Here is a 12,420-nt window from a genome sequence, read left to right on the forward strand (position 1 = left end):
GGTCCTGCCTACCAGGAGAGCAAGGCGGGAAGTGAAAATACAGACGCTATCCTAAAATAGTGGGATCTTAGATAGAGCTGTATCATCCTAAAAGTATAACTGGGTTCAAAAAAGAATTACAGGTAGATACTTTCCTGGAGGATAGGTCTATCAATGGCTCTTAGCCAAGATGGTCAGGGACGCAACCCCATGTTCTGGGTGTCCCAGAACCTCCACCTGCCAGAAGCTCGGACTGGGCGACAGGGGATGGATCACCTGATAAATTGTTCTGTTCTGTCCTTTGGAAGCATCTGGCACTGGCCACTGTTGGAAGGCAGGGTACTGGGCTAGATGGATCATTGGTCTAATCCAGTAGGGGCGTTCTTATCCTTATCTTTACCTGGTAGCAATCTTCCTGCTATGGAGCATAAAGGTGGAGAGAGAAGGAGGTCTGTGTAGGCAAGGCCCTGGATACTGTACAGCACATTGGACCCAAATTCTGTAATGTGCATTTGTTACGAGAGATCACCTCTCTGTGACATACCACCACAGTGGATATCAGCAGCGGTGCCCAAGCTCCCTGAGTATAAATGAGAAGGAGTGGCTGTCAGGGTATTCTCTGGAAGGAGCCATGGGTTTGGAACTCTCTCCCATGCCTTGGTGTGCCAGAGCCTGAAGTGGTGAGCCTTCCGGGCATGGTGCAAAGCCCAGATTCCACCCCCTCTGGAGTCAGGCTGTGAAGGTTTAGTGTGGGCTGAGAGAGAGACTTAAGGGCAGTGTTTTTGTTTGTGTGGTGATTTCTCATTTATGGGATAGGCGGCCAGAGCACTAGATGGGCTCCTGAAATTGTATTCTAAAAATTGGAAGCAGTAAAGAAATAAATAACATTACAGTATCAGACAGTAGCACCAGTTTTTACATTAAATGGTTGTATCTTTATGAAAATTCCAGGGAGAATATGTAACACTGCTTCTGTGTTTCATTTCTTTGCATTGGAGCACAAGAAAATGAAGGGAAGGGTATGTTAAATGTCAGCGCAACTTGTCCTATTGGAAAGTATTTTTGGACTGTATCTGCCTAGGGCAGGGGTTCTCAAACTTTACCATAGCACAGAGCTTGTTTTTAATACATTGATTGTCTCACAGCCACCTCCCCTGATATTTGGGATTGCACCAGGCCTCTGTGAACCACAGTTTGGGAACCTTTGGTCTAGTCAGGGCCGGCTCCAGGGTTTTGCCGTCCCAAGCGGTGAAAAAAAACAACCCTGCGATCGCAATCGGCGGCAGATCCTTCCCTCTGAGAGGGACCAAGGGACCCACCGCCGAAGAGCCCGATGTGCCACCCCTTCCCCTTAGCTGCCTCAAGCACCTGCTTGCTGAGCTGGTGCCTGGAGCCGGCCCTGGACCATAGAATAGGTACATTTGTACATTATACATTGATTGATGTATTAATCACTGCTGGAATCCTGTGTCCAGTTCTAGTGCCCACAGTTCAAGAAGGATGTTAATAAATTGCAGAGGATTCAGAGAAGAGCCACAAGAATGATTAAAGGATTGGAAAACCTGCCTTATAGTGACAGAGTGAAAGAGCTCAGTCTATCTAGCTTAACAAAGAGAAGGTTAAGGGGTGACTTGATCACAGTCTGTAAGTACCTAAATGGGGAACAAATATCTGGTAATGAGTTCTTCAGTATAGAACAAGCCAATGTCTGAAAGTTGAAGCTAGACAAATTCAGATGGGAAAGAAGACATACAGTACATTTTTAATGGTGAGAGTAATTGGATCAATTTACCAAGGGCCGTGGTGGATGCTCTGTCACTGACAATTTTACTTATGGGCAGTTCTCCAGCCTGTGGTTACGCAGGAGGTCAGACTAGATGATCACAGTACTCCCTTCAGGCTTCGGAGTCTATGAAGCTATGATAACTGGGACTTTTTGTCCATACTTGAGTTTGCATTCCACTGTCACATAGGTTTCCCTCCCTCCCCCACCAAACTGTGTACAAAGTTGTTAGTAAAAGAACAACTATAAACCACAGACTTCTCAGGGGGACCCAGCAGAAATAAGTCAGCATAGATACTATACTGTGGTCTGTTCTTTATAGCTGACTGCTCAAACTAAAACAGTGACTCCGGTTCTCAGGTGAAAAGTATACAGGATGCCATAAGGGACAAAAAGCAACGTTTCAATTTCCTTGGAGAAGACATTAATTTGATTCCTTCTGTTGGCATTTTCATTACAATGAACCCTGGCTATGCTGGACGAACTGAACTACCTGAGAACTTGAAAGCTCTTTTCAGGTAAGGTGCAGATCAGCTTTTGTGCCCTGTTTAATAAACTAGTTCCTTTACTTTTGTCAGTGTCGTCAGGGGACTCAGAACACAGCTGCCTTTCCATTCACTTTTATTAATAGATAGCTCAGATCTTGGACAAAAAGTCTTGGTTTATGAACATTCAGGGAAGAGAAACAGGCACAAGTCTCTGAGCTGTTAAAAGCAGCTTTTGGCAGCTGGCTGGCTCAGGGGCATGGTGATGGAATCTTTTCATCACAAGTTCAAATCTGGCCCAGGCTGGTGGTGGCCAAAGGTTGTTGCCACCTCATGGTTATTCAGTGGCCTCTGCGAAATGGATTGGCATTCCCAGTCCAGTTCCTAGTGTGACACATTACAAACCCCACCGTCAGTTCGTATTCTTTGGTCATAGAGCTGAGCAAATAATTGATCATTTGGTGGATGACCTGAAAAGATGGGGGAAAAAAATCAGTTTTTCTAAGCAAGTAAATTTTTTTTTTCTGAAACAAAAAACTGGAAACATTTTCTTAGATCAAACAAAATGTTTCTATTGTTTATTCAAAGTGACATTTTCTAAACAAAATACCGATTGAAAACAAAATGTAGAAATGGTTCATGGTGTAAATGTCAAATTGAACTGTTTGACATTTCCAATTTTATTTTTTATTTGTTTTTCAGCCAAAACTGTTCCCCAAATTCAGCTCCCCATTCATGCCCCCAAATGCTTTTTTTTGTGAACTTACTGTTTGTCCAGAACATCTTGCCCAACTCTAATTAGCCCAATGTCTGTCTCAGCAGAGTGGTCTAGTGTGGCACAGGCCCTGCTGACCGAGCTGCCCCTCAACCCTTGTGATGACCCCTTCCACCCTGGAGGGCAGGAAGTCCTGGGAGGCTTGCCTCAGCATGGCCCATGCCGTGCCTCTTCTAGACGCAGAGGAGACTTAGGGCCAGTTTTTTAAGGATATTTAAGCACTTTTAAAGATGCAGGTAGGTCCTTATCTGCAACTTCAGGTCCCCGAATACCTTTGAAATCTGTCCCTTAGGGTATGTCTGCACTGCAATTAAACACCCGCGTTTGGCCCATATCAGCTGACTTGGGCTCGCACGGATCAGACTAAGGGGCTGTTTGACCTCAGTGTAGCCGTTTGGTGTTGGATTAGAGCCCAAACATCTACACCACAATTTTATGAGCCCGAGTTAGCTGACTCAGGCCAACTACAGGTGTAGAAGACATACCTGTGTGTCCGGAGCTCGGTAAGCACCTTTCATTGCAGGTATTGGCAAAACACCCTCACTATCTGACAGTCACATCTGCTGTCAGCATCACCCTGCTCCTAGGCCATCCCCTTTGTAGAACACTATTGCCTGCTTTGTAGGCCCTTATGTTTCCTTGCAAACATGCCAAGGTGTTTGACAGAGCTGCCTCCAGAGTATTGTAGGATGGGAGGGGGAATACCAGGAGCTACAGCCCTGGGATCAAAGAGGGCTGGGATTCTGAATGAGGGTGTCTGTATCAATTAGTGATTTCCAGCCATGTCCTGCAATGAGCAGTGGGTGCCAGAGAGACCCACGTGCCAGCAGCATGAGCCCCTCTGTCTTTGACTTTCTCTGTGCCTCAGGCTCTCTCTCCCCCACCCTCCCATCCTGTCAGCATGTGAAGAGACCTGAGCCAGCTTGTCCTCCTTTGTCCCCGAGCTTGGGCACTGGCATTGTGTTGGGAGCGACCCGTCCCAGCCTTTGCATTAGCGAAAGGAAAAGCCTTAGTCTGAATGGCGCTTAGGCTTCCGAGGTGGAGTCAGTGTTTCTCTCCCTTCCCCCCACATCACACATGTTGCCTGTGTTGACATCAGTTAGTGCCTGAGATAGGGTGAGTGCACAGAGCTGCTGCTTGTCTCGAAGATTCATTCTGTAGCCGCGATAGGCAATTGTGTTTTGTAACTGGTGTAGGAGACATTATTGGGGAATCCTCATCATGGGAGGTTTTTAAGAGCAGGTTGGACAAACCTCTGTTGGGGATGGTCTAGGCGTACTTAACCCTGGGGCGTGGGCTAGATGACCTTTCAGTCCCTTCCAACCTACATCTCTCTGATTCTACAATTGTAGCTTTGTGGGCTTTTTGTTTTACATGCCTCCTCAGAATCGAAACCAACCCCAGCCTCAGCTATCCCTCTCAGTCACAGTGCTGAAACTTTTGCCAGCAAAGTTGTGTCTGTTCCTTGGTTGAAGCGGAAATGTAGCTCTGTAATCATTTTCCCCATCCTTGCTTTTAGGCCATGTGCAATGGTTGTGCCAGACTTTGAGCTGATCTGTGAAATCATGTTGGTGGCTGAGGGGTTCATTGAGGCTCGGTTGTTAGCCAGGAAATTCATTACCCTTTACCAATTATGCAAAGAGCTCCTCTCCAAACAGGTAAGTCTGTTTCATGAGCTATAAAGCATAATTAAATATGTCAATCTCCTAATGACCAGTAACACTACCCTAAGCTCTGTGACCAACTTGACAGACATGTAAGTGCAGATCCACAAATTTCCCTGCATGCAGGCACTGCTGATTAAGGGGAAATGTGCATAGGGATACTGGAATTGGCATGTTGTGTAAACTGGGGGAAAATATGGGTCTGTCTGCTACTCTGTGTTTGTACAGTGCTAGCACAAAGGGCCCTGTTCTTGGTTGCCCCACAGCCAGCAGCTTCTCCTACCATAATAAACATGCTGAATCATAATCATAATGGGTGTCTCAGATTTAGTAATGGAAGAAGGAGCCTCTCATCTTTTGACAGGTTCAAATCCAGCGCAGGTTTGTAGCGACAGGACTTCATGGCCATATGATGGCCTCCTTGGAATGTATATGAAATTAATTGGTCAGTCTCAGGAGGGGGGACGGAGGGATGGAAGACTGGAGGTCAGCTGGAGTGAGGATGGAGAGACTTTGGGAGGGGGATAAAGAGAGTGGGCCAGAAGCCAATCAGCAGAGAGGGATGAGTGTTCCGAGTTAAAACTCTAACCAGCAGCCTGATGACATCATCAGTGTCGCAAGATGCCTGCTGCTGTTACTGCTTCTGTGTTGACTCTTGCTGGCTGAGTCTCTGCCCATGGGTTGGCTCCACCCTAGTGTTTCTTCCTTCTCTGGGCTCACATGACTGGGGGAAGGATAAAGTTGCATGGGGCCTAGTGCCCCTGGAGCTGGGGTCCAGGGGAGCACTGGAGGGGTAGGATCTGATCTCCTCAGCTCCTCCCAGTGCTGCTGTACCTACTGAATCCTATATTAGCTGAATCCCACCTAAGGAAGATGGGGTTGGAAGTCCTAGCAGCCAGACTGGTACTGCATTCTGTAGCAAGGACTGTACAGATGGAAGAAGATTCAGATGAATTTCTGCGGTTGGGTCGCATGGCCATTTGGAACTGTCTGCTTCCTTGTTTTGTATTCTGGCAAGCCAGCTAAGTGTAAATGACTCCTTTCACTCTGCTCTGTTTAGGATCACTACGACTGGGGCCTGCGTGCAATTAAGTCAGTGCTGGTTGTTGCTGGCTCCCTGAAGAGAGGGGACCCCGACCGTCCTGAAGACCAGGTTCTTATGCGCTCTCTTCGTGACTTCAACATCCCTAAGATTGTGACAGACGACATGCCAGTGTTTATGGGACTGATCGGGGATCTTTTTCCTGCTTTGGATGTCCCCAGAAAGCGAGACCTGAGTTTTGAATCGTTTGTGAAACAGGCTGTGTTAGACCTCAAACTGCAGGCTGAAGACAACTTTGTGCTCAAAGTAAGAGTGAGAGATTCTTTCATCCCAACTTCAAACCTTTACGTAACCTTCAGTATTCTCTTAACTTACAAGTAAGGCTGTGAGTCTGTCATGGAAGTCAGGGAAGTCATGGATTCTGTGACTTTCCGGGACTTCTGCAGCGGCCGGTGCAGCTTACCCGAGGGCCATTATTTTTAGTGAAAGTCACGGACAGGTGCGCAATAAACAAAAATTCACAGGCGCCTGCGATCTGCCTGTGACTTACTAATAATGACTGGGTGTGGGGGAAGGAATGACTGCTGGAGCCCCAGGGGTGCGGGGTACTGACAGCCTGAGCCTTGCTGTGGGAGGTGGGGGGGGGCTGACAATCCAAGCCCCACCACCACTGGGTGGGGGCACAGCCCGGCCGAAGCTGGAAGGCGGGGCACGCAGCCCCTGCTCTGGCCCCAACTGCGGCTCCTGACAGCTGAAGCCAAAGAAGTCACGGAGGTCCGGTAAAGATGTGGAATCTGTGATTTTTGTGACCTCCATGACTAAATTGTATCCTTAACAATAATGCAATGATTCTGTTCCACTTTGCAATAAGACACTGTTATGAGAGCAACTACCTTAATAGTCCCTTGTTGCTGCTCAGTAAAGCAGGACTTTCGGTTGTTAATTTGGTCTGAAATTTGGTGGGCTTTCTAGTTGATTTCTCTTGCAGGTGGTGCAGCTGGAGGAGTTGCTGGCTGTGCGGCACTCTGTCTTTGTGGTGGGTAATGCTGGCACTGGCAAATCTCAGGTACTGAAATCTCTGAATAAGACTTACCAGATAATGAAACGACGTCCTGTCTGGACAGACCTCAACCCCAAAGCAGTCACCAATGACGAACTTTTTGGCATCATCAACCCAGCCACAAGAGAATGGAAAGATGGTAGGTGTGTTTTCACATAAACCACTGACTAGGAAGGGTATTTCTGTAATCTTTCTAAACACAACAGTAATAATTGCTCTTCTGTGGTGGTTTTCCGTAGATCTCAAAGCACAAACACACATCTAACATCTACAGTGTATTAATGCTTTATTGCTGATGGGGCACATGGGATTCTTTAGCCAGTCTGAGGCCTTGTGTACACTACGAGAGTAGTTCGATTTTACTTGCATCGAATTTTTGTAATCGATATTGCAAATTCGAACGTGTGTGTCCACACTAAGGACAGTAATTCGACTTTGTGCGTCCACACTAATGGTGAAAGCGTCGACATTCGAAGCGGTGCACTGTGGTCAGCTATCCCACAGTTCCCGCAGTCCCCTCTGCCCATTGGAATTCTGGGTGTAGCCGGCAATGCCTTCTGGGTAACAAAATGTGTCGAGGGTGCTTTTGGGTAACTGTCGTCATCCGTCCATCACTCCTGCCCTCCCTCCCTGAAAGCGCCGGCGGGAAATCATTTCGCGCACTTTTCCAGTCATTGACAGCGCGGACGCCACAGCACTGCGAGCATGGAGCACGCTGCGACCATCGCTGCAGTTGTGGCCGCTCTCAACGCCTCGCAGCTTATCATACAGGTTTCCCTGAGGCAGATGCAGAAAAGTCAGGCAAGGAGGCTACGGCACCGCGGTGATGTCCTGAAGTCTGAGAGTAGCACGGACCTGTCAGAAAGCAGGGGACCCAGCGCCGAGGACATCGCGGTGGCAATGGGTCATGTTGATGCCGTGGAACGGCGATTCTGGGCACGGGAAACAAGCACTGAGTGGTGGGACCGCATAGTGCTGCAGGTCTGGGATGAATCCCAGTGGCTGCGAAACTTTCGCATGCGGAAGGGAACTTTCCTTGAACTTTGTGAGTTGCTGTCCCCTGCCCTGAAGCGCAGTGACACCCGGTTGCGAGCTGCACTGAGTGTACAGAAGCGAGTGGCCATAGCCCTCTGGAAGCTTGCAACGCCAGACAGCTACCGGTCAGTCGCGAACCAGTTTGGGGTGGGCAAATCTACCGTGGGGGTTGTTGTGATGCAAGTAGCCAAGGCAATCGTTGATGTACTGCTGCCAAAGGTAGTGACCCTGGGAAACGTGGAGGCGATCATAGATGGTTTCGCAGCGATGGGATTCCCAAACTGCGGTGGGGCCATAGATGGAACTCACATCCCTATCCTGGCACCGGACCACCAGGCCACCCAGTACATTAACTGAAAGGGCTACTTTTCCATGGTGCTGCAAGCACTGGTGGACCACAGGGGACGTTTTACCAACATCTACGTGGGATGGCCGGGCAAGGTTCATGACGCTCGTGTTTTCAGGAACTCTGGTCTGTTTAGACGGCTGCAACAAGGTATTTACTTCCCGGACCACAAAATAACTGTTGGGGATGTGGAGATGCCTATAGTCATCCTCGGGGACCCAGCCTACCCGCTAATGCCCTGGCTCATGAAGCCCTATACTGGCGCCCTGGACACTGAAAAAGAACTCTTCAACTACCGGCTGAGCAAGTGCAGAATGGTGGTGGAGTGTGCTTTTGGCCGTCTCAAGGGGAGATGGAGAAGCTTACTGACTCGCTGTGATCTCAGCGAAACCAATATCCCCATTGTTATAGCAGCTTGCTGTGTGCTCCACAATCTCTGTGAGAGCAAGGGGGAGACCTTTATGGCGGGGTGGGAGGTTGAGGAAAATAGCCTGGCTGCTGATTACTCACAGCCAGACAGCCGGGCGATTAGAAGAGACCAGCGGGACGCGCTGTGCATCCGGGAGGCTTTGAAAGCAAAGTTCCTGAGTGAGCAGGGTAACCTGTGACTTTAAAGTTTGTGTACTGAGAAGCTAAACCTGCCCCCGTTTCTTTACCCAGGTAATGTTGACTATCCTATCCAGTTACATACCCCCTTCACCCCCCTTCCAACACACGTTGCGAAATAAAAATAGTTCAACTTTGTTAAAGCACACCGTTTTCTTTAATACTGTTTTCGCGGGAATTTTTTAAAACTGGGACGCAGACTGTGGTGCGGAGCGGGTGTAGTGTAGTGACGCGAATGCAGCTTCTAAACTCAAGGATTGACAGGCTCCGCTGCAGTGGGATGGTTGTTTCAACGGAGCCTGTCACCCCTCCTGATCGGGACTGTGTGTATGGGGGGGTCTATGTGACTTTGTGGCAGGGGGAGGACGGTTACAGATCCCCTGCTGTGTGGCTCTGTGATCCTGCCTAAGGACCGCCGCTTAAGATCTGTAACTGCCCTCCCCTGCCACAAAGTCACAGAGCAACCCACCCCCCCCACATAACATGAAAACAACCTCCCAGACTAACCAGGGTAACTAGTCACTGCATCACTGCACTGTGTATGTGCCCTGCTGCTGTGCCTGCCCCCGACTATGTACCCTGCCAAAGGTGACTGTCCTGTCCAATTACCAACCCCCTTTCCCATCCTCCTCCAAAAGAACATGATTGAAACAGTAGTTTACAGAAACATATTTTTTATTATCAACTACACATGGCATTGGGAGGTGAAACTTGGACGGGGGCTTGTGTCAGGCGGGAAGGAAAGAACTGTTCAAATTTTGGGAAATGAGAGCCTTCTGCTACTAGAGCTCTCTGCAGGGGTGGAGTGAGAGTTAGCAGGGACTCTGCCGCCTCTCCTTCTTTGCACTTTGGGTGAGGTGGGTATGGGACTTGGTGGCAGGGGAGGGCGGTTATAGATGGACTGCAGCGGGGCTCTGTCCTCCTGCCTCCGTTCCTGCAGAACATCCACAAGGCGCTGGAGCGTGTCCGTTTGCTCCCTCAGTAGTCCAAGCAGCGTTTGAGTCGCCTGCTGGTCTTCCTGCCGCCACCTCTCCTCCCGATCCATGTTGGCTTGGTGCATTCGGGTCAAGTTCTCCCGCCACTGGGTCTGCTGTGCTGCCTGGGCTTGGGAACAGGCCATAAGCTCAGAGAACATGTCCTCCCGTGTCCTCCTCTTCCTACGCCTAATCCGCGCTAGCCTCTGGGAGTGTGATTCCAGGCTAGGTTGTGAGACAGTCACAGATGGGGCTGTGGAAATGGGAAAAAGGGAGTGAATTCCTCAGAAAGAAAAATGTAGTTGTGAACAAAGAACATAGTCTTTCTCTGTGAACAAGACCATGCACAGCACCTATCACATGCGCACTCAGCACAAGGTCGAATTTTCGGCCTTCGCATTCAGTGCCTGGGGTCTTGCACAGCACATTTGAGAAGCGGGGCAGCACAACGGAATTTCTGTTGCAGGCAGACATGGTAAGCCGTACACTTGTGGCAGTTTAAAACTTTTAGATTACCACTGGCCTCATTTCACATTTAAAGCTATGTCAGTTCCTGCAGCCAGCAATCCGGCAAGCGGGAACTCTGCCCCTGTCCCACCCCCTCGCGGCTGTCCCCGGGAACGATCCCTTTCGGCTGCCCCTCTCCCGCCTCCACCGCGTGGCTGCAAACCAGCGGTTACAGTTCTGTAAAGGAACGGGAAAGCAGTCCCAACACTAACATTCCCCTACCTAATTAAAAGCAGGTCACCATGGGCGACATCACCCTGATGAGGATCTCTGAGAGCGACAGACAGAGAATGCTCCGGGAAAGCCTCCAAAGACCAGGGCCGTATGCCGCCCTGCTATGCAGAGCAATGATTCCCGAGTACGTGATAGTCTCGTGGCGCGGCAACGTCTCGTACTTCGGAGGACCCAATAAGGCCGCTCTCCCCAGGAACCTCATGGAACGGCTTTCAAGTTACCTCCAGGAGAGCTTCGTGGAGATATCCCAGGAGGACTACTGCTCTATCCCCGGACATATAGACCGCATTTTACTGTAGCTGCAGTAGCAGGGAATAAACAGTAGAGCGGCTTGTGCAGGACAATCACTGAAAACCGGACATTGCTAGATTTTTTTTCAAAACTTGCACTGCCCATGACTAAACCGTTAAGCGCATAGGGCACACTAATCATGAACAACCCATTCTTTAAATTGTTAATATTCCTGTTTTGTTAAAAATAAATGTTTAGATGTTTACAACACTTACTGGCTGATCCTTCACCAGATTCTGTGTCCGGGGTAACGGCTGGGGACGCTTCGTAGGGGATCTCTGTAAGGGTGATGAAGAGATCCTGGCTGTCGGGGAAATCAGCGTTGTGAGCGCTGACGACTGCCTCGCCCTCCTCATCTCCTTCCTCATCTTCCACGTCCCCTAACATGTCCGAGGAACCGGCCGTGGACACTACCCCATCCTCAGAGTCCACGGTCAATGGTGGGGTAGTGGTGGCGGCCGCACCGAGGATGGAATGCAGTGCCTCATAGAAACGGGATGTCTGGGGATGGGATCCGGAGCGTCCGTTTGCCTCTTTGGTCTTCTGGTAGCCTTGTCTCAGCTCCTTGATTTTCACGCAGCACTGCGTTGCATCCCGGCTGTATCCTCTCTCTGCCATGTCTTTAGAGATCTTCTCGTAGATCTTTGCATTCCGTCTTTTGGATCGCAGCTCGGAAAGCACGGACTCATCGCCCCACACAGCGATGAGATCCAAGACTTCCCGATCAGTCCATGCTGGGGCCCTCTTTCTATTCACAGACTGCACGGCCATCACTGCTGGAGAGCTCTGCATCGTTGCCAGTGCTGCTGTGCTCGCCACGATGTCCAGACAGGAAATGAGATTCAAACTGGCCAGACAGGAAAAGGAATTCCAATTCAAATTTTCCCGGGGCTTTTCCTGTGTGGCTGGTCAGAGCATACGAGCTCGCACTGCTGTCCAGAGCGTCAACAGAGTGGTGCACTGTGGGATAGCTCCCGGAGCTATTAGCGTCGATTTCCATCCACACCTAGCCTAATTCGACATGGCCATGTCGAATTTGGCGCTACTCCCCTCGTCGGGGAGGAGTACAGAAGTCGAATTAAAGAGACCTCTATGTCGAACTAAATAGCATCGCAGTGTGGACGGGTGCAGGGTTAATTCGATGTAACGGCGCTAACTTCGACATAAACGCCTAGTGTAGACCAGGCCTGACTTTCAGATGAGGATTGCTCTGGAATAAATCTTGTTTTAACCTAGCTACCCTAAGAATCAGCTGTCCTGCCCATATACAAGAGACTCGAAATTCCTAACCTGGACACGCTGAACTAGAAAGCGCTGAGTACTTTCAAACCAGGAATGATGTAACTATGGTGAGAATGAGCTGGGTACCATGTTCCACTCCATCTCACCCTCTCCTTGCACACATTTCACCATGTTCTCACCATTAATAGCACAGCCACAACAGCACTGATGGAAAGGTTTCCCCGGCCTCAGAAATTACTTCTGCTTGCCACATGCTCTCTTTACTGGCTAACGGTAAGAGAGACACATCTTCCCAGGGTCTGGGGAAAACAGGCACAAGTTAAAAATTTGCTAAAAGGCTGCGTGAAGCTTAAATTAAGACAATTATTTTTTGTTATGTACATTGGTGCTAGTTTTT

The 12,420-nt window shown here is 49.3% G+C and overlaps 2 protein-coding genes across 2 annotated transcripts in view; one reads left to right on the forward strand and one right to left on the reverse strand.

Moving 5' to 3' along the window:
• The window catches only part of DNAH9 (dynein axonemal heavy chain 9), a 405,383-nt gene that overhangs the window by 108,973 nt on the left and 283,990 nt on the right, over positions 1 to 12,420 (forward strand). Inside the window, exons 29-32 of the mRNA XM_065563307.1 lie at positions 2,123 to 2,280; positions 4,542 to 4,680; positions 5,747 to 6,034; positions 6,717 to 6,927. Coding sequence (XP_065419379.1) covers positions 2,123 to 2,280; positions 4,542 to 4,680; positions 5,747 to 6,034; positions 6,717 to 6,927 — 796 coding nt within the window. The remainder of the gene's footprint in view (positions 1 to 2,122; positions 2,281 to 4,541; positions 4,681 to 5,746; positions 6,035 to 6,716; positions 6,928 to 12,420) is intronic.
• Positions 9,433 to 11,722, reverse strand: LOC135974767 (uncharacterized). Its single transcript, XM_065563309.1, has 2 exons — positions 10,997 to 11,722; positions 9,433 to 10,002 (listed from the first exon to the last, which is right to left on the reverse strand). The coding sequence occupies exons 1-2, from the start codon at positions 11,571 to 11,573 to the stop codon at positions 9,527 to 9,529; spliced, it is 1,053 nt and encodes a 350-aa protein (XP_065419381.1). The 5' UTR covers positions 11,574 to 11,722; the 3' UTR covers positions 9,433 to 9,526.

This window comes from Chrysemys picta, chromosome 12 (genome assembly GCF_011386835.1).
Source record: "Chrysemys picta bellii isolate R12L10 chromosome 12, ASM1138683v2, whole genome shotgun sequence".
NCBI classification, from domain to species: Eukaryota; Metazoa; Chordata; order Testudines; family Emydidae; genus Chrysemys; species Chrysemys picta.

Coding starts and splice junctions, on each gene's coding strand:
- LOC135974767 (XM_065563309.1), bottom strand. CDS start 11,573: ATGCAGAGCTCTCCAGCAGTGATGGCCGTGCAGTCTGTGAATAGAAAG. Junction 10,003..10,996: donor ATCTGGTGAAGGATCAGCCA/GTAAGTGTTGTA, acceptor CCATTTCCACAG/CCCCATCTGTGACTGTCTCA.